Below are 24,663 nucleotides of genomic sequence, written 5' to 3'. Positions count from 1 at the left end.
AAGGCCTCCTGACAGAGGTGTTACTCAGATTTTGGTGTTGTTAAATAGTGTTGTTAAATAGTGTTGTTAAATAACACAAGAAGTGTTATTTAGATGGTGGTTTAGCAATGAGAGTGGTAAAGGTGTTTTAGGCATATGAACTGACATGTGTAAAACTACCTAAGCATTAGAGAATGCAGTACATTTTATTTTTTTTAAGGTTTATATATTGATCAGTTTTAATGTTGACAGATAAAGGAGTTAGTTCTTAAAGATTTTTCAAATGAAAAGTATCAGTACCCTGCTCCTCCTCCTCATTTCCTTTTTGGTGGAAGAATCCACTGTCAACTCTTACAGCCAGATCATAGGTTTCTCAGTCTTTCTCACTCTAACATATTGTTTATTACTGATTTAAGCATTGTAGGCATTACTTCTTGACTTCCCTGCATAGAAGATGAAAATGTAATTCTTTTATACCCCTGTGTCCTTCCTATTCCACTATCCTCCCAGTATACTTGATTGTATAAAGACTGTTGAAGGCATATATCATTGTCATGATTAATTTTATTTCTTATACATAGTGTTTCCAACCTCCACCCTTGTATTAATAATTTTATTTGCTTAGTATACTAAGAAAGTACCATAAACTTGGTGGCTTAAAACAATATGCATTTATTAGCTCATAGTTCTGTAAGTCAGAAACCTGGGCATGCCATGTCTGAATTCTCTGATCAGAGTTTAATGGACTAAAATTGAGGTGACTGCCAGAATAAATTCTTCCCTGGAGGCTTTGGGGAAGAATCTGTTTCCGTACTCATTCAGCTTGTTGGCAGAGTTTAGTTCATTGATTTGTAGGACTAAGGTCCCAGTTTACTTGCTAGCTGTCATCTAGGGTCCCCTCTTGTTCCCAAGTCCAGCCACATTCTTTGACACATAGCCCCTTTCATGTTCAAAGTCAGCAGTGGGGAAATTCTCAAATGTCAGATCCCCCGAGGGTTTTAATGTGTGACCTCCCCTTATGCCACTAGCTAGAAAATACTCTCTTTTAAAGGGCTCTTGTGAGTAGGTCAGGCCCACCTGGATAATCTTCCTATCTAAGGTCAGTTGATGTGGGACTTTAATTACATCTGTAAATTATTTCTTTGCAGTAGTACCTAGATTAGTGTTTGAATAACTAGGGAATGGTGTGTGTACAGTAGTGTCCAAGAACCTAAGTGATCATCTTAGATTTCTGCTTAGTACACTTAGTTGTCTATGCAGTTAAACCTATTGTTTTCACTTGTTATCTACACATTTCCTCAGTGATGTTTTGTTACTTTCATCATCTTGAAGAGGTACGACAGATTTTTTTTTTTTAACACTTTAAGTTCTAGGATACATGTGCACAACGTGCAGGTTTGTTACATATGTATATGTGTGCCATGTTGGTGTGCTGCACCCATTAACTCGTCATTTACATTAGGTATATCTCCTAATGTTATCCCTCCCCACTCCCCTGACCCCATGACAGGTCCTGGTGTGTGATGTTCCCCACCCTGTGTCCAAGTGTTCTCATTGTTCAGTTCCCACCTGTGAGTGAGAACGTGCTGTGTTTGGTTTTCTGTCCTTGCGATAGTTTGCTCAGAATGATGGTTTCCAGCTTCATCCATGTCCCTACAAAGGATGGCTGCGTAGTATTACATAGTGTATATGTGCCATGTTTTCTTAATCCAGTCTATCATTGATGGACATTTGGGTTGGTTCCAAGTCTTTGCTATTGTGAATAGAGCCACAATAAACATACATGTGCATGTGTCTTTATAGCAGCATGATTTGTAATCCTTTGGGTATATACCCAGTAATGGGATGGCTGGGCCAAATGATATTTCTAGTTCTAGATCCTTGAGGAATTGCCACACTGACTTCCACAATGGTTGAACTAGTTTACAGTCCCACCAACAGTGTGAAAGTGTTCCTATTTCTTCACATCCTCTCCAGCACCTGTTACTTCTTGACTTTTTAATGATCTCCATTCTAACTGGTGTGAGATGGGAGATATGACAGATTCTTATGTGCTCTAGTTTGGACTGGTTTTACTTAGGCTTTTGCACAGCTGTTGTAACTGGATTTTCTTTCACTGCCTATCCTTTCTGTGGGATGTCTATTTTCTGCGCATCATGTCATATCTTTTCTTGTTTTACATTCTTTTTCTGATGGCAGCCATGAATGGCAGTAGCATTTTGCAAAAATACATAGGAGGTAAATTTTTTGTTTTGAGATATTGCATGTGCGAAAATGTCTTCATTCTAGTTTCAAATTGATTAGTAGTTTGGCTGGTATAAAAGTCTAGGTTTCCCCCTCAAAATTTTGGAGACTTTTTTTTTCTTTGTCTTAAGACTTCCAAAATTGCTCTGGGGACCCTGGAGCCATTCTAATTCTTGATTCTTGGATGTATTACCCCTCCTTCCCTTTTCTGGCAACTTGTGTGATCATCTCTGTGTTCCTGTTTTCAGTTTCATGATGGGAGTACCTTTTCATTTCACTGTTCTGGACACTTGGTGGACATTTCAGGCTGGAAACTCATGTTCTTGAATGCTAGATGACTCCATTGTATTTTATTTCTTCCTCTTCGTATTTTTCTTTTCTTACTTTCTGAACTTTTTGTTACTTACATGATAGATATTCTGAACCAGTTGTCTGATTTTCTTTGTTTCCTTCCTGCTTTTTTTTTTTCCTCTTTCTCCTTCTGTTCTACTTTCTAGGGAATTTTCTCTATTTTATCTTTCAGCCTTTTTATTGAGTTTTTCTTTTCTGGTGACATGTTTTAATGCCTATGGGTTCTTTTGTGTTTTCCTGAATAATTCTTTTGTACAACATTTTGTTTTTGTTTTATGAATGCAGTGTTTTCTTTAATGCAGTGTTTTAATTACCAAAGATACTAATGATGTATTTTTCCAAGCTTTCATCTCTGCCTGGTCTCTGTTTCTTTTAAGGTGCTGTTTTCTATTTAGTTAGTTGTTTTGTTTTCTGTTTTTCATAGCAAACATTTTAATCATATCTGTTGATCCTCGGTTGCCTTCTCTTATTTACTTATTTATGCTCTATTATGAAAAATTTAAAGCATACACAAAAAAGGAAGAAGAGTGTGATGAATCCTGAAGCATCACCCAACTTCAAGATCAGCATTTTGTCTGTATAAATTTAGGAGCGGACACTAAAAAGCTGAGTGGAAGGATTGTGTATGTGGTGTGGTGGGGAGGCTTGCTGATTGTGGTGGGTTTTTTTTTTTTTTTTTTTTTTTGAGACAGGATCTCACTCTGTTGCCCAGGCTGGAGTGCAGTGGTGCGATCTTGGCTCACTGCAACCTCCACCTCCAGAGTTCAAGTGATCCTCCTGCCTCAGCCTCCCCAGTAGCTGGGACTACAGGCATGCACCAACATGCCTGGCTAATTTTTGTGTATTTAGTGGAGACAGTGTTTCATCATGTTGGCCGGGCTAGTCTCAAACTCCTGACCTCAGCTGATCTGCCCGCCTTGACCTCCCAAAGTGCTGGGATTACAGGCATGAGCCACTGCTCCCGGCCATAATTGTGTGTTTTTCTTTTAGGATGGTCTGGTTGGGTTTTGTAGGAGAATGTTTTCGGGTTAATTTTTTAAGGTCTTTCCTCAGTGAAGGACCCCTCAGTCTCCTACCTGTTACATGCTGATGTAATCTTCCTGTTTTATGTCATATTCCTGTTCTTGATTACCTGGTATCTCCCTGTCTTGAAACCATCTGTTTTATCTTAGCAGAAAATAAATAGCTGGTTTTATTCTGGTTCAGAGGAGGGCCAGTTATTTGTCTTCTTATGTATCTGGATGAGATCTTGGCATCAAACTGCTTTCTAAACATTTTCTAGAAGTCCTCTTATTATTAATACTTCCTTTTCACTGTCCTCTAATCCTCTGTCCCCTAAGTGCAGGCATGCATATGCACACGCAGTTGTGCACACACACACACACCTCTCAAAATACCTGGTGCCATTAGTTCCTCAGTCTTTTTTCTGTAGTGTAAATCAGGTAGTTTGTCTTTTCCTGCTCCCCTGCTGGATTTTAGTTTTGGTTTCTTAGTTGGCTAAATCAGTTAGCACTTGTCTTTCTTCCCAGCTTCCAAAGTGAATTACTTTTATCTCTTCTTATTCTGTCTTTGTATTTCTGTTTTTAGTTCTTTTTTTTTTTTTTTAATCCTCCTGTATCCTTTTAGTTGGCTTTGGGAAAGAACAGTAGTAAATGCATGTATTGAAACTGTTCCTCTGTTAGCTTTCTCCAGATGTTAACATAGTGATTTCTAACACTGTGCATTATTTGGTATAGCAGGAACATAGAGTACAGAGCTTGTATAGGGGGAACTGGTGAGGAAGGCTAAGCGAACATCTCTTGAAGGTCAGAGGAAGAAACGTTACGATTTTTATTTTAGAAAAGTAGTCAGGGCACCACTGAGGACACTAGTTTGGAAGTGGGTAAAACTAAGGTCAAATAGACTAATTAGGAGACTGTTAATCAGAAAAAAGATGATGAGAACCTGAATTATGGAGAGAAGGGGAAAGATTTGAAAAATATTTAGGAGATATTTCTTCTTTGAAGAAGAAGAAGAACCAGGAGGTAGCCATGATATAATTTATCACTAGGTAGATAGTGATTCATGTCACTTGAGTTAGGAAATACAGGAAGAAGAACTGTGTTTTAGGAAGACAATGAGTTGGTTCAGTATTAGAGGTTGAGATAACCTTCTGGCTGATAATGTGCTGTAGTTAGTTGATTGTTTGGAATTCAGAGAGTTGTTGTAGATATGATAGATTTTTGTATATCATCAGTGTGTTCATGGGACATGAGAAGACAGCCAAGGATACTACCCTGAGAATGGTATTTGGAGGATGCTATTTTTTTTTTAAACTTTTCTTTTGTGGAAAAAATTATAGATTCACAGGACGTTTGAAAGATTGTATAGAGAAATCCCATGTGTCCTTCACCCAATTTCTCCTTACATGTTATGTAATTATAGTAGAATATTAATTCTCCCCTCTTTAATTATTCCTGGTAGTTTTCTTATTTTAATAACCGATGAATTCATTTTTGAACTTTCAGAGTATTGTAGGCAATGTCTTGTAGTTACTGTGGGCCCAAAGGGTGCTTACATTTACTTAAAGCTGCATATCAGGGATTGGACACATTCTTTAGCCACTAGAATTATAAGGTATTGAATCTCTTCAAGCATTGATTAAGACAGTGTGTTATATAGTATAGTAGAATTAGTATTCTACTATAATTACATAAGATGTAAGGAGAAATTGGGTGAAGGATACGTGGGATTTCTCTATACAATCTTTGAAAGCAGTGTGTTTAGCAATTGCTTACTTTAGTTTTGCTAATGCTAGCATATTTTGAATATTGGAATACACATTTAAGTAAGTAGATAAATTTTCCAAGGAAATTTTAAGTCTACTGATAATCAAAATGAACTTGACTGTTTTTTCTTAATATTCTTTCTTTTTTGTTTCATGGAAGATTGAGCTATGGAGAGTGAAATTGAAGTGAGTTTTAAGGCCCAATATGTACTACTCTGTTAAATAATGGCATTTTCATAATTCTCTTCCTTTGGAAAACTCCTTAATAAAGCCTTCCAAGTGGTTTTTCATTATTAAAAGGGACAAAATTATATTTAACATAAGTTCTGGAGATTTAATATACAGTGCAGTGACTGTAGTTAAAAAATAATGTATTGTACACTGGAGAATTGCAGATAAAATCCCAACAATTGAACTTAGTAGTATGCGTCATCAAAAGGGGAATACATATATACTGTGTGGCATTGTAATTTGCTTTGAATTATATTGACATTTGAATTACTTCTTAGGTGAGGAGGTATTTCGTAATTTATTTGGTTTCCTTTTTGTGTTCATCAAATTATAGATATTATTATGTTTTACAGATTGACTTTTTACCCGTTTTGTTTTCTTCCAAAATACCTACTGTGTAATACATTGAATCAACCTCCCTAAGACAGTAATTCAGCAAACTAGAATTTTAGATCGAAACTTCTCTTCTTCTTCCATCTTTGTGTTCTTGATTCATTAAAAATGTTATCAAAAATTCTTAAATATGTTGAAAAGATAACAAAAACGCCTTTGCCCTCATCCCAACATCATCCTTTTTCCTTTCCTGTATCTAAGAAGCATTAACAGTTTTTTCTGTTTGCTTCCAGAAACATTTTTGTGTATACCATATACAGATATCTAGATATTTAGAAAAATTCTTTGACATGTGGAATTGTTATACACACTTCTGCACCTTTTAAAAAGAATTTGTTTGAAAATTTAAAATTCTGTGTCAAATCCTCCCATCCTTTTTTTTTTGTGTGTGTGTGTGTGAGGTGAGGAGGTCGACAGATTCTTGCTTTGTCATGTAGGTTGGAGTGCAGTGGTGGGATCATAGCTCACTGACTGCAGCCTTGAATTCTAGGGCTCCAGCGATCCTACTGCCTCAGTCTCCTGAGTAGCTGGGACTATAAGCAGGCACCACCATGCTTGGCTAACTTTTAAATGTTTTTCAAGAACAGAGTCTTGCCATGTTGCCCAGGGGGGTCACCAACTCCTGGCCCCAAGCAGTCCTCCCGCCTTGGCCTCCCAGTGAGTTGGGATGATAGGCATGAGCCATGGCATTCAGCCCCTAAAATCTTTTTTAATGGCTTTTCAATATTCTTGAATCTGTTCCATAATTCAGTTACTTTACTGATGAACATTTAGGGTGGGTTCATTTTAGATTAATTATTTAGGTGAAAGCATCTATAGAATTTAAAATACCAATGTTAGTATGTCATCTGTAGAGACAGGGAGAGGAAAATAGATATTTCTTATATGTGCAATCTATTAAAATGAACAGATGTATGTAGCCTTGACATATATTTTTTTAACTGCCAATAGGCAATTGAATAGTATTTTTTAATTTTTCCTTTCCAATTATAAACAGAACTTTGTTTTGCTATTACTTGTAATTAGGACCTTCCTAAAAATATGATTCATTTTTTTCATTGGTTTTAGGGCTTCTTATATGATAGGTAATTTTTTGGTGGGTGATGGGACATTAGAGTGTCTTATTATAAGTTTTATTTATACTTCCCATAGGGATTAGGAGCAGACAGCAAGAACCTGTACCCTTTCCTGCTCCCAGTTATTCAACTGAGTACAGATGTTTCACAGCCTCCACATGTTTATCTTCTGGAAGATGGTTTAGAATTATGGTAAGAGGAAAAACTTAATACCATGGATCTTATTTTATTCGTGACCTTTCCTACTCTCATGCCAGTAAAGTTAAGGTCATGTAATAGGGCTTTAAAAACAAAAAATGTAAACTCTGTTTCTTCAAACTGGGACATATATCTCCTTTTTTTGGCAGCTGTCAATCAGTGTAGGATTATAGTAGACAAAGTTAAAGGGGGACATTTCAGTAGGAACTCAGCTGCATTTCATCTTTTGGAATTTGTCATGTAATATGGGGTCATGGTAACTTTTCCAAAAAGTTACTGACTTACAATTTCCAGTCTGTTAAATGAGATGTTTGGGGGATATTGAGGTCCTCTTACTACTTAACCAAGTGTTGAGATATTATACCTCAGCTCCAAATGCTAATGCGACTTACAGTCTTAACTTACTGTTCTACTGAGTAAATTAGTAGTATGCGTTATTAAGAGGTTAAAAAAAATGCCCTGCTTCTGTGGCAGCTCGGTGCTACAAAGGCTTATTGACTGCCCACGGTGTGTAAGCAACTGTGCTAGAAAATCCTTTTGCTTTATTAAGCTCACTTGACTGTTGGCAACAGTTTTCTCCAGAGACAATCTTTCAATAATACATGAAAAGTTTCAAAATCCCATTTTGTAAATTGATAGTGCAGTTAAAGAAAGCAAATCATAGAAATCAACTGTAAAAGAAATGAACATTTGATTCTCTTCATCCCTCCCTCCTTCCCTTTGGAACTAACTGTTTTTGTTAGATGTCTAGAATTTAACAGTTTTGGTTCTTAGAAATTACCTTTGGTGCAAATTATAAATAATGATCTTTATCGGAATATGAGATGAATGACTTTAAAACTTTACTAGTTAGATACTTATTAATTTGTGGTTTGCGTTCCTCAGAAAGGTGTTGTTCGAACTTAAATGGCATGTATATGGTTTGGTTGTAAATTAGCCTGTTGTTGAAATGTTTTATATTCAAACACTTATATTTGTATAAGGATGGATTACTTTAGATCAGAGGTTGGCAAACTTGTACTAGACAGGACCAGATATTAAATATTTTGGGCTTTCTAAGTCACACAGTCTTTGTTGCAACTATTTGACTCTGCTGTCAGTGTCAAAACAGTCATAGACAATATGTAAGTAGGTATGGCTGTGCGCCAATTAAACATCATTTGTAGAAATAAGTACGTGGGTGGATTTAGCCCATGAGCTGTAGTTTGCCATCCTCTGCCCTAGACTGTAAGATAAAATATTAATTCCTGGCATATAAATAATTTTGTGTAAACATGTAGATACTATATGATGTTGAATGTTAGAAAAAATCCAATATTAAAGAGATTAGACTCAGAATTATCAGTATTACTGACAATATATTAATGTGTTATTAAAGGTGTAGATATTTTCAAGGGATTACATTAAAAAGTAATAATAAAAATGTACGGCTTTGTTAATGGTAATGTTTTTTCCTAGCTTTTAGTTACATGCTAATAAAAATAAATTATTAGGAGAAAAATTTTTTAATTACCTAATTTGTTAATAGTTGAGTTTCTTTAAAGAGAGTACATCCTTCTTCATGAATTTTTCTTGATGGGTTAGAGTTTATATTTGAAATCAGGCAAACATAGGTGCCAATCCCAGTTATACTACTGCATTATATATGTAATTTTAAGAAGTTAATCATCTTTGGTGAACCACAGTTTTCTTGTCTTTAAAATGAAGAATAATTCCTACCCTTACATGGTTGTTGTGAATATGAGATAATGTTTGCTGAAGTGGTTGGCACTTTGGATATGGCATTCAATGCCTAAGGATAATTAAAGATTGCCTAAGAAGAGAAGGACAGAGAACATTCTGGCCAGGGCAGAATTCTAATGAACCTGTAACATTTTGAGGACACGAGGAGCCATCTACAAAGACAGAGAAGAGCTGTTTACTTATATAGTAGGAAAACCAAGCCAAGAGAGGAGAATGTTTCCTAAAAGAGGAGAAAGTGGTCAACTTTGTCAAATGTTGCTGATTTTCCTGGTAAGATTAGTATAGAGATGTGAATTTGGCCACATGAAGATGATAGGAGGGTTTTTACCGGAGTGGTAAGAACAGAAATTAGAATTGGAATAGACTGAAGAATGAATTGAAGGTAAGTCCGTACAGACTATGCACACTGATAACTTGTTTGAGAGCTTTTACTATTAAGAGGAGCATAGACATGGGGCAACAGCTGGGTAGTGTGGGAAATGTGAAGATCTAGAGGAATGGGTGAGGCTGAATTGAGAGAGTGGGATAAATGAAGGAGGCAAAAAGGGGTGGGATTCAGAGCTCAAGTGGAGGGGGTTGAATTTTGGTAGCAGCTGGGATACTTCATGCATTTTAACTGGAGGCAGAAGGTGGTTTTCCAAATTTTGTAGTGGAATGAGATAGGGAGGTGTTCCATCCAATAGTTTGTATTTTCTCAACAAAATATGAAGCATCGTCTTTAGTGGGGAGTAATGGGCTGGATTAGGAGTGTGCACAAGATATGAGAGGTCTGTAGGTGAGAGAAGGTATAAAGTAGTTATCTTAGAGAATGGGAATTTGAATTTATTAGGGATAAAACCAGTACACCAGTTGATGCTTGGGGTCACGAATATGGAGTGAAGCTTTCAGACTGATTATGTGATTTATCTCCTACTATGGCTTTTTACTTTCCTCTTGATCCATCTCACTAGAGATTTGTCAGTTACTAGGCTTTTCAAAAACAACCTTTGGCTTTGGTTCTCTTTGTTGTATATCTGTTTCCTATTTATTAATATCTGCTCTTATGTTTATTATCTTATTCTACTTGCTTTAGGTTTATGGGCTTGTTGTCATCTGATCTCCATTCTAAGAAAATCAGCTCATCAACTTTTAGCCTTTCTTCTATCTTAATATAAACATTTAATACAATAAATTATTTTTAAACAGAATTTGAACAAAAGACTTTGTATAGTTTTTTTGTTTCTAAGAAAATTGGATGAGGTAGTAATGAATACTGGTAAGCAGGCAGCAGTATCAGCTATGTCTTATTAAATGTAATATGATCATTTAAAAAACAAAACAAATTTGATTGCTTTTTGCTATTTACTCAAAAGATCATATCTTTCTCTTAAGAAAAAACCTTTCTTTTAAAAGAAACTTGATTTCCTAGGATAAACTTTACTTGGTGGGGAATTCCACTATTAATGCATATTATAAACATTTTTCTAACATTTTATCTAATTTTATTTTTTCTTCTATTAATGATTTGGATCTATGATCTACATTTTGTGATTCTTTTTGATTTTATATCAGTGCTATGTTTAACAATTTAAAAATTGTTTTCATTGCACTGGAATGATTTTTGTGATATATAACAATCTATTCTTTGTATGTTTGAACAATTAAGAAAAGGAACTGGAAGTAGACCCATGTTGGGGGCCGGGGTTCTTTACAGTTTTGATAGCATCATCAGGTTATTCCTTAGTTTTTAGTTTTTATAGCCAGTATTAGATTTTGAATAGGCTTTCCCCTCCTTTCCTTGCTGCTGTTTCAACAATCAAAACAATCCTTGTTTTGAGGGTTGGGGGATGTGAACAGATAGACCAATCACACACTTCTCTGATAACCCACCATGGATGTGTATTATGTCATGGATTGTCGTCAGATTAGTTTGTAATTTGCCTTTGTTGCACGAAACCTTCCATGTGTACGTATTATATTATGGATTGTTTCATAACTGCTAATGCGGTCAGATTGGCTTGTAATGGCCTTTGTTGTACTAAGTTCATATTTATTAAGCATTTAGCATAAGTTTTACTAACTTATTAGCTTAGTTTCCCATCGAAGAACACATCAATTACATGTGGCAGAGGAACATATCAAGAAAATCAGAACAACAAAATAACTTTTTTACCTGTTTGACCAATCTGTAATAGTTATGCTTTTGGTTTATTGTTATAATTTCATTATTATGGATACTTTAGTATATACAGTTATGTCTATCAACAGGGGATTGGTTCCAGGGCTACCACATATACCAAAATTCATGCATACTAAAGTCCCGCAGTCAGCCCTGCGGAACCTGTGTATATGTGTATGTGAAAAGTCAGCCCTCCATGTACTTTGGTTTTGCATCCTGTGAATACTGTATTTTTAATCTTGGATTTGGTTGAAAAAGTCTGGGTTTAAGTGGACCTACTCAGTGTAAAGCCATGTTGTGCAAGGGTCAACTGTAGTTACTTTCCTTACTACCTTTGCTATGTATGTAGAAATATTACATAATTTGCAGACAGGTTTTTATTTTGAGGCATTTGGTTAATTCTTTCTTAGATAATTTTTATAACTTAACTGATTATACACTTACCTTTCTTCATTTAAATGAGACCTTTTAAAATATTTAAGTCATATGTTAATGGCTTTAATGGGCATGGAAAGTGGTTTAATCATCTGTTTTTCCTTCCTAGGTTAGTAACTTTGGAAAACAGTCCATGTATTACACCAGAGTTGCTTCGTATATTTCAGAATATGTCACCACTTCTTGGTATGTGTTAAAGCATAAACTTACTAATGTTTTTGAATGCAACCATAATTTGGAGGCATTGAAACATAATTTGGAGGCATTACAACAAAGTTGTAAGTTCAACTTCTAGTTTAGATTCAGGGGATATATGTACACGTTTGTTACATGGATATATTGCGTGATGTTGAGGTTTGGGGTACAATTGATTCTGTCATCCAGTTAGTGAACATAGTACCTAATAGTTTTTCAACCTTTGAGTTCCTCCCTCTGCCCTCTAGTAGTCTGCAGTGTCTATTTTTGCCATGATTATGTCCTTGAGTACTCAATGTTTAGCTTCCATTTATAAATGAGAACATACATACCTTCCATTTTTATTTAATCCCTAATATTGACAAATAAGTCTGTTGGTGTTGTTTGTTTTGTTTTGTTTTGAGACAAGGTCTTGGTCTGTTGCCCAGACTGGAGTGCAGTGGTATGACCACAGCTTACTGCAGCTTCGAACTACTGGACTGAAGCAACTCCTCTAGCTTCCTGAGTAGCTAGAGCTACAGGCACACACCATCACATCTGGCTATTTTTTTCTTTTTTGGAGATGGAGTTTCACTCTTGTTGCGCCGGCTGGATTGTAGTGGTGTGATCTCGGCTTGTGGCAACCTCTACCTCCCAGGTTCAAACTGTTCTCCTGCCTTAGCCTCCTGAGTAGCTAGGATTACAGGTGTGCACCACCACACACAGCTAATTTTTATATTTTAGTAGAGACGGGGTTTCACCGTGCTGGCCAGGCTGGTCTCGAACTCCTGACCTCGTGATCTGCCTGCCTTGGCCTCCCAAAGCGCTGGGATTATTAGAGGCAAAAAATGTCCCTGAGGTATAATGAATGACACACTGGAAAAATAGACTCACTCTTTGTAAATACCAGCAAATGTGGACTAAAAACAATTGTAACTGATTAAAAAATCATTTTCTTGCCTTATTTGTTGGATGACCATGGTGGTTAGATAATGTGATTAGTTCTTCACATTTTCTCCTAAATTTTTTGTTACTCTTTTCAAATAACAATCAAGGTAACCATTTGTTTTCCAATAAAGAGCCATTTGCTGTTTGTTATCTAGAGTCCCCATAAAAGGAAAAACTTACCAAAGATGAAGTCAGTGGCAATAGGTGTTGATCTACTAGAAAAGGAGAATAGGGTTCTTTGGTGAAGGCCTTTTTAGTTCTGTTCTACCTAACTTGGAGACTACATACCATGCTACTTTAGGCAGTCCACAGGCTTCTTTATATTTGACCTAAGATTAGACACCTCAGCCAGCCCTTTTACCAACTTTGTCGTGAACAACATTCAGCTGCTTCCACATATGTGTGATTTCACATATTGGTCTCATTTCACCCTGTTTTCCACCTCAAATTCAGCATGCTTAGTCTCCACAATGTTCAGTTCCCTAAGAGTGATGGGAGAGGGATTGGTAACCAAGAAGAAGAGATTTAAATACAAAGCATATGACTTACTTTACTATAACTGTATGACACTATTTTTAGTGTAGCTTTAGGTAAGTGCTCTAGTGTAGTGGTTTTTTTTGTTGGTGGTTTGTTTGTTTGTTTGTTTTGAGACAGAGTCTTGCTCTGTCACCCAGGCTGGAGTGCAGTGGCTCAATCTCAGCTCAGTGCAACCTCCACCTCCCAGGTTCAAGCAATTCTTCTGCCTCAGCCTCCTGAGTAGCTGGGACTACAGGCATGTGCCACCATGCCCAGCTAATTTTTGTATTTTTAGTAGTGATGGGGTTTCACCATGTTGCCCAGGCTGCTCTCAAACTCCTGGCCTAATGTGATCCACCTGCCTCGGCATCCTAACGTGCTGGGATTACAGGCTTGAGCCACCATGCCCAGCCTGTGGTGTAGTTTTAATGATAGAAATCTTTGTAGTTGATGCATATTTCTTACCAAATCAATAAGGACTTTTATGTGTTTGGAATAATGCCTGGCACATAGTAAGCATTATCTAATGTTTTGCTAGTATGTTTAGTACTATTACTGTCACTATTAACATTACTCCCATTTAAAAATTATCCTACCATTGACTGGCTCTTCAGGATTTGTTACTTTACTGAATCAAGAACTAATGAAATTTCAACCTTTTGATAATGGATGTTCAATTTAAACTTTTTTAATTTTTAAAGATTTAAAAAGTTCTATTTTATAAAGTTTCAATGAATATAGGTGATGTGGATTCTATTATTTATTTTCTACTTTTATTGTTCAAACAAAAAAGATAAACATAATTTGTTTTATGCATTGTGGTATGTGTATTTACATCAATAATGAAGAAATTCTATTTACAAATTACATTTGTTCATGTTTATTTGTACATCTTGACCTCAGTATTACCTTCATTTTTGTTTGAGTTTGACATACAGCTTTTTGCATGTATATTCTTTCTTTCTTTCTTTTTTTTTTTTTTTTGAGACGGAGTTTCACTCTTGTTGCCCAGGCTGGAGTGCAATGGTGCAATCTTGGCTCACTGCAACCTCCATCTCCCTGGTTCAAGAGATTCTCCTGCCTCAGCCTCCCGAGTAGCTGGGATTACAGGCATGCACCACCACCCCAGCTAATTTTTTGTATTTTTAATAGAGATGGGGTTTCTTCATGTTGGTCAGGCTGGTCTTGAACTCCCGACCTCAGGTGATCCACCCACTTTGGCCTCTCAAAGTGCTGGGATTACAGGCGTGAGCCACCATGCCTGGCCGTACATTCTTTCATGAAAGTTTAAAAATTTATTTTTATATACAACCAGAATATTTAATCTTTTAAGAGTATAAACCAAAATGAATACTGTTTTTGTATGTTAAATTCTCTTATTAGAACAGTGCTTTTAAGCTATCTGTTTATTAAGTATGATAGGTATTATATTTTTCTAAGCAGAAATTAAGCCACTGGGCTAGTTGCAGTGGCTCATGCCTGTAATCAGGTAGATTGCTTGAGGACAGGAGTTTGAGACCAGCCTGGGCAACATAGCAAGACCCCATGTGTACAAGAAATAAAAGTTAGCCGGCCTTGGTGGCCCGTGCTTGTGATTCTAGCTGCTCAGGAGGCTGAAGCGAGAGGATCAAGGCTGCAGTGGCTGCAGTGAGCCGTTACTCTGCTCTTGCATTCCAGCTTGGGCAACAGAACAAGATGCTTTCTCTTTTAAAAAAAAAAAAGAAGAAGAAAGAAAGCAAGAAAGCCACTGGCAGAAAGTTTCTTACTTTAAAACATATAAAGCCAACATTATAGAACACTTTAAGATGTTTAAGTTAATGGTTTTTTAGGATGCGTTAATTATGAATATATTCAAGGCTAAGATTCATTTTATGTCCTTTTCCCTACGTGTAAATAGAATCTGATAAATTTTAAGCAGAACCAGAGGCTGTAACTGGAAGTAATTATATTAATTTAGTTCTAATGGCTTTTTTTCTTTAAATCTATGTTATGGTGTTAATTTACTTAGTATTCTCATTACTTAAAAGATCAGCATGTGACTGGCTCTTGTTCTAGTTATTGCGAATGCAACACTAATGTTCCTTTAACTGTAAAATTTTTCAGCTGGTAACTTTCTATCAAATTTGGAAAGGATGAAGCAGATTTCTCTAGATTCTCTATAACATAATTTAATAATTCACTCCCTGTCCTCCTTACAGAAATTTAAAGGAATATATATGTAAAATACAAATTAAATATAGGAGCAAAATTATAAATAAAAGCAAATAGTAGATTATAAAATAAAATCACACTAAAGATATGAATCATATATGCACAGTGCATAACTAAATACTTTGATAGGTTATATACAGGTTTACCTTAGAGCTCTGTAGAAGTCTACGAAAAGAAAAACCTAGTCACTTAAATCAGGGATTTTCAGTCTTGGCTCTGTTGACATTTGGGTCAGGTAATTCTTTGTTGTGAGGGACTTTCCTTTGCATTGAAGGATGTTTAAAAGTGTCCTCAGCTTCTACCTACTTGATGATAGTGATGACAAAAATGTTTCTAGACATTCCCAAATGTCCTGTAGGGGACAAAATTGCCCCTGACTGCGAACCATAGACATAAATTACTCAGTATCTGAAAGTAAATACCTATCTATTGCATGATTGAAGTATAACTTCTTGGTATTAGGACTAGAAAATTTTTCTTTAGAGTCTCACTAGGAACTTGTGGATGTAATGAACAGTGTCCAGTACCTTAAAACAGATAAATTTGTTAATTTTAGGGCTATGTATAATATTAATATTTATTTATTTATTTATTTATTTATTTATTTATTTATTTGATGATGATAACATGCCCAAGAAAATTTTGTCAGTGCCATCCTGGGCATGGCAGAGGCATGGAAAGCAGTGTGAAGTGACCTAATTTGTATAGAACGATCCAGGAATAGTTTTTAAATATCTGTAGGAAGAGACGGGCTCTTTTCTTTTTATATCAAGTCTTCTTAAATGTTGTTTTTTTTTTAAACATTGATTTTGATAAAATTATACTTGGCAATGATTTCAAAATTATATTCCCTGATACGTCTGGAATGAAGCCATTCTCAGTTCTCTCTTAAATATAGACCCTTGGCCCTACTTTTCATGGCGATGGCCAGTCTGCTGTTCATTGTTGGTCTACAAAAAAAGTATGCACGAGTCCAGGCTTTCTCCTTGAGGAGAAAAGGATAATGTGAATTTTTCATAATGATAGCTTTATCTAATATAAAGGCCCCCTTTATCCTGAGATTTTTATCTTCTGTTGTAAAAAGATACTTAGATGACAGTTTTTGGTTTTTTTATGTCTTTTAGATTAGTAACTAGTAATAAGTTTATCATTTCCTGTCCCCTTCTTATCCTCATTTTTTAAAACTGTCAAATCCTAAAGTTTAGGAACTAATGCCTTCAGAGACATTTTGAGACAGGATAGGATTGTCATTCTTATGTGAAAATAAATGGAAAATTCACATCTGAATAGAATGTCTTCTTTTTATTAAGATATGATAGATAAGAACACAGGGGCTAATCTTTTGCCAGAAATTAAGAAAAAATAATTTGTCTTATTTTGAGTGAATATAATTTCTAAAATACTTGCAGCAAAGAATGGCAGGTTTTAGGCATCGATGATATTTTGGGGTCATATTTTAATCTGTATAATTTTACACGTACAGCCTGTATTCCTTTGTATTATTATTTTAAGTAGTGAAACATGTAAAATAGCACAGTGTCAACTTTTGATCATATTCAGTTTTAACAAATAGTTTCTACTCTGCACTTGCAAAGGAATAGCTAAAAACGATATCCTTTTCTGATAAAAACTGAAAGATTGAAAATATCTAAACATAATATAATTTTTTTGGAGTGTGATCAGGACTCTGTTGAGAAGTAATATCGCATATTTAGTGCAAGTGCAGTAACAGTAAATGTTCACTGAGTGAACCCATTTAAGCAGATGTCAAAATATGATGGTAAAATGATTCAGTTTCATGTAGTATGCCATGCTAGCAGTAAAAATTTATTTTGAAATGAAAAGTTGGGTCAAATGGTTAGGTGGTTTTTTTTTCTGAAAGGAAAATATATGGGGAGCTTGGCTTTTTTCTGAACGTTTCACCCAGTGAAAAGCAAATGAGGTAGCATTAAGCTTTGGGTTGATACCAGTATTCATTCATTCATTCATTCATTCATTCATTCATTGAGACAGGGTCTCACTCTTTTGCCCACCCTAGAGTGCAGTGGCGTGATCATTGGTGACTGTACCCTTTAAGTCCTAGTGATGCCAGTTTTTAGATATCTATAGATACTGGTAGTCTCGATAGTACTCGGAAGAGGTTTCTAGAGTATGCAAATTAGTCTTAAATAACTGTGAATCACTTCATTTAAACTAATTTTGAGCAGTGAATTAATTTGGTTTTTTGTTTGACATTTATTGTTTTGGCAGAACTAAGTTCAGAAAATCTTAGAACTTGCTTTAAGATCATCAATGGTTATATCTTTTTATCATCAACAGAATTTTTACAGGTATGTTGGAGTACTTTTGCATTATATGAAATTATATAATTATTATTTTGATTATTTCTTATTTGAAATCAGGGGGTACCTTTTCAAAATTTTAAGATTGGTCTGTTATTTTAAGACAGAGAAACATTGACTGTGAGCATTTCCCATTGCAGGGCAGATGTGCTGCATGCAGTTCCTTTCTCAATGCAGAAAATGTGCTATGTCAACAAATTTTTTTTATATTCCTATGAAAATCAGTGTATCAATAATCTATATTTTTATTTGGCATAATCTTTTTTAACTTTTCCTAAGCGTTCTGATTGAAATTTGATATGCTTAGACCATTAGTGTATAATTCTCAAGTATATTATAATGAATCCCAAATGAAATTTTATGCCTTTTTGATATTACAGATATATTCTTACATATATTGACTTTTAATTGAATTTCAGACATACGCAGTAGGTCTATGCCAGTCCTTTTGTGAACTTTTAAAGGAAATTACTACAGAAGGTCAAGTTCAGGTGCTCAAGGTATTGTGATCATTTTAAATGAATATATTTATGAATTTTTCATTTATATTTTATGAAATTGGACTTTCATTTGGATGGTTCGCAAGAAGCAGAAGAGTTGATATAGTTCTAGACAGGCTATTTTGGCAGTTTTCAGTTGGTTTAATACCTGTGGACCAGAGGTCTCAAATCTGAAGGTGCATACACCTTCAACAGGCAAGAGATCAACTGGACATCTTATAAAAATTCAATTCTGGATTTCTAACAAGGTCTGAACTGATTGGGATGTTGCCTATCTTGAGACCTCACTTTGGGTAGTAAGGATTTAAAAACTCTTGTAAATTATCCAGTGATGTGATATCTGATACTTCTTATTCTTTCATTTTGTTAGTCTGCTGTTGGGACAAAGTTTTCACGTTATAATTTGATAGCTTTAATTTAAGTTGGCTATCAAAATTAGAATACCACGTTTGTTGATATTCTGTAATTATGAACTAACAGTCTCTAAGTTGTATATTATCTTTATATATTATACCTGTCTATTAAAGATATAAATAGTATTAAATGTATGTATTTACATATAAACATAAATGTATGTAGAAATATATTAAAATATCTTTATGTATGGACTTTGAGAGAAGGTGTAGCTGTTAAAAGTACCCCTATTTGGGTGCAGCAAACCAACACAGCACATGTATACATATGTAACAAACCTGCATGTTGTGCACATGTACCCTGGAACCTAAAGTATAATAAAATAATAAATAAATAAATAAATATAAAATTGATTTTTTAAAAAAGTACCCTTATTTTTAGTGTTGAGGTTCTCAGCTATGTTCTAAGATATGAGAGCTGAATTTCTATCACAACAAAGTAGCATTATGGTGTGAAAATCGTGGCATTGCTTTAGAGCCTAAAAATGATTTCACTTCCTCCCAGTGAAATGAAAGAGGTTACCCAAAGAGGTTTGCTTACAGAAGTGCACTTAGGTAATCACAATAACTGCAGCAAGAATCCAAAGTGTACTTTAGGATCTAAGTGAGTAAAAGTTTGCACAGATAATGAAGTCTTACTTCATAACTGATATGGTTAGGCTTTGTGTCCCCACCCAAATCACCCCATGATCAAGGGGATTGTAGGGATTACTGCCCCCTGATTAGTTATCTCTACCTGGTCTCCTGAGTCAAGGGAATCCTGGGGATGGTTTTCCCCATGTTGTTCTCATGATAGTGAGTCCTCACGAGATCTGATTGTTTTATAAGGGCCTCCTCCCGCTTCGCTTGGCACTTCTTTCTGCTGCCCTGTGAAGAAGATGCCTTGCCTCCCTTTCACCTTCTGCCTTGATTGTAAGTTTCCTGAGGCCTCCCCAGCTATGCTGAACTGTGACTCAATTAAACCTCTTTCCTTTATAAATTACCCAGTCTCAGGCAGTTCTTTATAGCAGTATGAAAATTGACTCATACATTAACCAGTAAGATACCATCTAGATTTGCGTAAGCACAGTCTATGACGTTTGCACAACAGTGAAATCGCCTAATGACACATTTCCCAGAACATATCCCTGTTGATAAGTGGTGCATGACTGTGTTTTTATTCACTGTCGCAACTCTGCTAGCATGAATCAGGCTAATATAGTGTTAAGTACTGCAGTGAAGTGAACAGAAGTAAGGAGAGAAATGCTGTTAGGATTGTCTGTTGAGCATGGGGATTTACATTTTAAAACCAACATTTAAAATGTATTTTTGTGTCTGTAAATTGGAAGGGTCATCTGCCAGATTATTAAAGTATTAAATTATAGATTGATGAGAAAAGGAAGGAGCTTAAGGAGATCAGTAAGGACTGTATTAGTTTCCTAGGGATGCTGTAACAAAATACCACAACCTTGGTGGCTTAAAACAAGAGTTTCTTTATAATACTTATATTAATTATATAATTAAAAAATCAGTGTTTGCAGGGCCTTGCTCTTTCTGAAGGGTCTAGGGGGAGAATCTGTTCCAAGCCTTTCTCTTACCTTCTGGTGATTGCAGGCAGTCTTTTGCATTCCTTGGTTTGTAGATACGTAATCCTGCCATCTGTGCTTCCGCTGTCACATGATGTTCTCCTGGTATCTGTCTGTGTCTCTGTTTTGTTTTTGTTGTTGCAGGGACAAAAGTCATAATTGATTAAGGGCATTCCCTAATATCTTCATCTTACCTTGATTACATCTGGGATATGGCAGAACTCTTTGGCTTTAATTTTATAGTTTATTAGTTTCTTTTTTAGAGCAAGGGGTTTACTAAAGGGTGAGAATATAAGCCACTGTTCCCAAAGAATCATGTGGGCTCTAAAGGACTTGTAATAACAGTAATCTGTGCTTGTGGCTTGTTGAGACCCTGGATACTTGAGGCCTGGTTTATTGCACTAGTCTATTAATCCACATTTATTATTAATTTCAAAGTATTCTCCTAGCTCCAAAGCTTACAAGTAACATCAAACATGTTGCTTACTAAAATGCTTTTATGAATTTTTATTGCATTTATGCCTTTATTAAACTGACACAGTGGCAATATAAGTATATTAAGGAACTCAGTCTTATACAATTTCAGCTTCAGCTTTTGCTTTGGTGATAAATTCTTCTCTGGAGGTAAGAGGAAGTAAGGAATTAATACGTTGGACTTAATTCTGACTATTTGAGGAAAAAGTGATTGGTGATGTGGGAGTGATTAAAACAAGTGAAAATTGCCATGTCATTTTGATATTATTGTCTTTACAGATTTTTTTCTGTATGTATGCCTGTTTTAACCTTTCTCCTCTATTATACTGAGCTTCTCCATTATCCAAAGTTCAGTAAATGTGTGCTCTCTTTGCTCTGAATACATATATAGTAAGTGACTTGAAAGACAAGGAATCCATAATTTTTATGTTGAAGATGTGATCTCGACTATACTGAGGATCCATTTGGGATTCTCTCCTTGACCAGTCCCTTGCTTTGCATATGCTGCCCTGCTACTTTTATGGCTCCTGAGTATACTTTGGTCTTCATTTTCCTCAGTTATTAGATGAGGAGTGATACTAAATGATTTTTATGCTGTAATAGGCAGTACCTGAAATTCTCCATGTTAAATTGTAATATATGTATTCTAAGTGATTAAGAAAAGAGGTGATTTCTCACATTTAAACACTTCCCAGACCAAATTTGAATTGACCTTACCCCCATCCCCTCTTTTGGCTTTTCTGCAACAATATTGTTAAAGTAATTGTTGAAAGACAACTTGTGGATTATTTGGAATGGCCATTGTGATTCTACTTGTTTTTAATTATACTCTTACCACATTATTAGAGGGAGCGTAGCATAGCAGGTAAGACTACACACTGAAGGGAGACTTCCAGGGTTAGAACATTGGCTCTGCTACTTCACAGCTATGTGATGTGGACAGATTAGTCTTTGTTCCTCATTTTCCATCTGTAACATGGGGATGATAACTTTACCTACTTCCTAGAGTTGATGTGAGGAATACTTGAGCTTATATATATAAACAGTTATAGCAATGCCAAGCATGTAATAAGTGAATATAAGAGTTGGCTGTTTTTATGTAATATATAGCTGTCTCATTATTTAGTCTCTCTATGGGGGGAAATAGGCTACTATAATTTTAGGCAAAATAATTTGGCTGTAGAGAAACAAACCAAGTTGTTCCACTTTACTCTTTGACCATTTATTTGAAATAAATACTTAAGTACATTAATTAAATTTACTTTTAAAACTAAGCAAGTTTTTTATACAATGATGGTATATTATTAGCAAGAACTGCATATTTCAGCTGGCTCTTTAAAATAATTAATAATTGTATTTTGGTCACCAGGTGCCGTGGCTCAGGCCTGTAATCCCAGCACTTTGGGAGGCTGAGGTGGGCGGATCACCTGAGGTTGGGAGTTTGAGACCAGCCTGACCAACATGGAGAAACCCTGTCTCTACTAAAAATACAAAATTAGCCGGGCGTGGTGCCACATGCCTGTAATCCCAGCTACTTGGGAGGCTGAGGCAGGGTAATCACTTGAACCCGGAGGCAGAGGTTGTGGTGAGCCGAGATGACTCCATTGCACTTCAGCCTGGGCAACAAGAGCGAAACGCTGTCTCAAAAAAAAAAAAAAAAATTGTATTTTGACCAGGCGTGGTGGCTCACGCCTGTAATCCTAACACCTTGGGAGGCTGAGGCAGGCGGATCACTTGATCTCAGGAGTTTGAGACTAGCCTGAGCAACATGGTGAGGCCCCGTCTTTACAAAAAATACAAAAATTAGCCGAGCATGGTGGTGTGTGCCTGTAATCCTAGCTACTCAGGAGTCTGAGGTGGGAGGATCTCTTGAGCCTGGGGGTTGGAGGCTGCAGTGAGCTGTGATTGTGCCACTATACTCCAGCCTAGACAATAGAGTGAGACCCTGTTTCAAAAAAAAAAAGAAGAAAATTAATTGTATTTTTTTTTTTTTGCTGCTCAGAATAACATATCTTTTTAAACATTTTTATTATTGAAAATTCCAAACTAACTTACTGCACATCAAAAATCTATAGTCAAATATGTAGTCATTATTTTTGTAACATTTAATACGTTACAGATTAAGGCAATTTCTCTGTAAGTATGCCAACAGTAGGTTATGATTAGGATACAGATACTTGAATTAACAAATTTGGAGCCAGAGATGGTGGTGTTTGCCTTTAATCCTATCTACTTCAGAGACTGAGGTTATAAGATCACTTAAGCTGAGGAGTTTGATTCCAGCCTTCTGCACAACATGACAAGACCGCATCTCTCTTTTTTATTTCTTTTTCTTTTTCTTTCTTTTTTTTTTTTTTAAAGATGGAGTTTCGCTCTTGTTGCCCAGGCTGGAGTGCAATGGCGTGATCTCGGCTCACCACAACCTCAAAAAAAGAAAAAGAATGAAAAATTGAGAATCTGATAGTATGTGTTTAAGATGGTATTTTTATACGAATATTGCTGTAGCTAAATCTGTATGTTTGGTTTAAAAATCTCAGAAACTAGATTTTATTATTTAATAAATGGATGTTAAATCCTAAAAATATGTTCATTATGAATAAATTATATTTTTATGTTAAGGAATATTTTAGGACAATAGTGCTTTCGTTTTACTGCTGTATTTGAAGGCTGGGCAAACTCAAAATTTTTGGCGTTTTCCTGTTCTTAGAATTCTAGTATAGCAATAACAATAGTTTTTAATATTAGCTCATTTTCGTTTTTAGTATCTCTCATACCATTTCTTAATATAGTATGCTATATAACATTTTAAATATATTTTTTACTAAATGTCATTGTTATACTAATTTTTGACAGTGTCTGCAAGTAACTTCTTTGTTCTTTGAAGCAGAAAGTTACAATGTTAGGAAAATTGGATAGAGAGACCAGTATGCCTGCTTTTGGAGCAAATGGTGTAGAGCAAAGGATACGCTTTACTTTATTTTGTGATTGAACATGTTATCTAGAGGAATGTAATTATAAAATACTCTAAATTGTTAACATTTCTCATATTTGAAATTTGTCAATATTACAGCCATACTACTATGACTTTTTAAATTCTCATTCTGGTCATGGTCATATTAAGCAATGTTAAGCCAAGTTTCTTTTTTTCACTGTGATTAGACTTAAGATGACACAAATATTTTTAAGGTGTAACTTATTGTGTAATAATAATAGCTCATACTAGCATTTAACACATGCTACATATTCTAAGCATGTAAAACATAGATCTTATTTAATCCTTACATAAACATATAATGATAGTACTGCTCTTTTCCCCAGTCTTACAGATGAGAAATTAAATCACAAAGTGGTGAATAATTTCTTCAAGGCCACTCAGTTAGTAAGCATTGGAACCATGATATAACACAAGCATTTTGACTTTAGGATCCATGCGTTTAATCACTTTGTATGCAGTGTAGGCCTAAGTCAAGTAAATTGAATCCTGCATTTTTCACAAAAGTTTTAAGAACACAGTCTGTTTCAGAAGGAATAGTACCAGCTCCTCCTTGTACCTCTGGTAGAATTCGGCTGTGAATCCATCTGATCCTGGAGTATTTTTGGTTGGTAGGCTATTAATTGTTGCCTCAATTTCAGAGCCTGTTATTGGTCTATTCAGGGATTCAACTTCTTCCTGGGTTAGTCTTGGGAGGGTGTATGTGTCCAGGAATTTATCCATTTCTTCTAGATTTTCTAGTTAATTTGCATAGAGGTGTTTGTAATATTCTCTGATGGTGGTTTGTGTTTCTGTGCGATCGGTAGTGATATCCCCTTTAACATTTTTTTTATCACGTCTGTTTGATTCTTCTCTCTTTTCTTCTTTATTAGTCTTGCTAGTGGTCTATCAATTTTGTTGATCTTTTCAAAAAACCAGCTCCTGGATTTATTGATTTTTTGAAGGGTTTTTTG

The 24,663-nt window shown here is 35.5% G+C and overlaps 1 protein-coding gene and 1 pseudogene across 9 annotated transcripts in view; one reads left to right on the top strand and one right to left on the bottom strand.

The window, feature by feature from the left end:
* IPO11 (importin 11) overlaps window positions 1-24,663 on the top strand; it is a 221,483-nt gene that overhangs the window by 112,183 nt on the left and 84,637 nt on the right. For 5 of the 9 annotated variants that reach the window (XM_054684346.2, XM_016953259.4, XM_517742.9 and 2 more), the window contains exons 21-24: window positions 7,118-7,233; window positions 11,685-11,761; window positions 17,675-17,754; window positions 18,186-18,266. The exons of 2 other annotated variants lie outside the window; for them this stretch is intronic. In XM_054684346.2, the coding sequence (XP_054540321.2) occupies window positions 7,118-7,233; window positions 11,685-11,761; window positions 17,675-17,754; window positions 18,186-18,266 (354 nt within the window). The remainder of the gene's footprint in view (window positions 1-7,117; window positions 7,234-11,684; window positions 11,762-17,674; window positions 17,755-18,185; window positions 18,267-24,663) is intronic. 2 more of the 9 variants (XM_054684345.2, XM_063811214.1) reach the window with 1 other exon arrangement.
* Window positions 22,153-22,346, bottom strand: LOC129143963 (UPF0764 protein C16orf89-like; annotated as a pseudogene).

The sequence above is a fragment of the Pan troglodytes genome, chromosome 4 (assembly GCF_028858775.2).
Source record: "Pan troglodytes isolate AG18354 chromosome 4, NHGRI_mPanTro3-v2.0_pri, whole genome shotgun sequence".
NCBI classification, from domain to species: domain Eukaryota; kingdom Metazoa; phylum Chordata; class Mammalia; order Primates; family Hominidae; genus Pan; species Pan troglodytes.
This window is presented reverse-complemented; position numbering and strand designations above follow the sequence as displayed.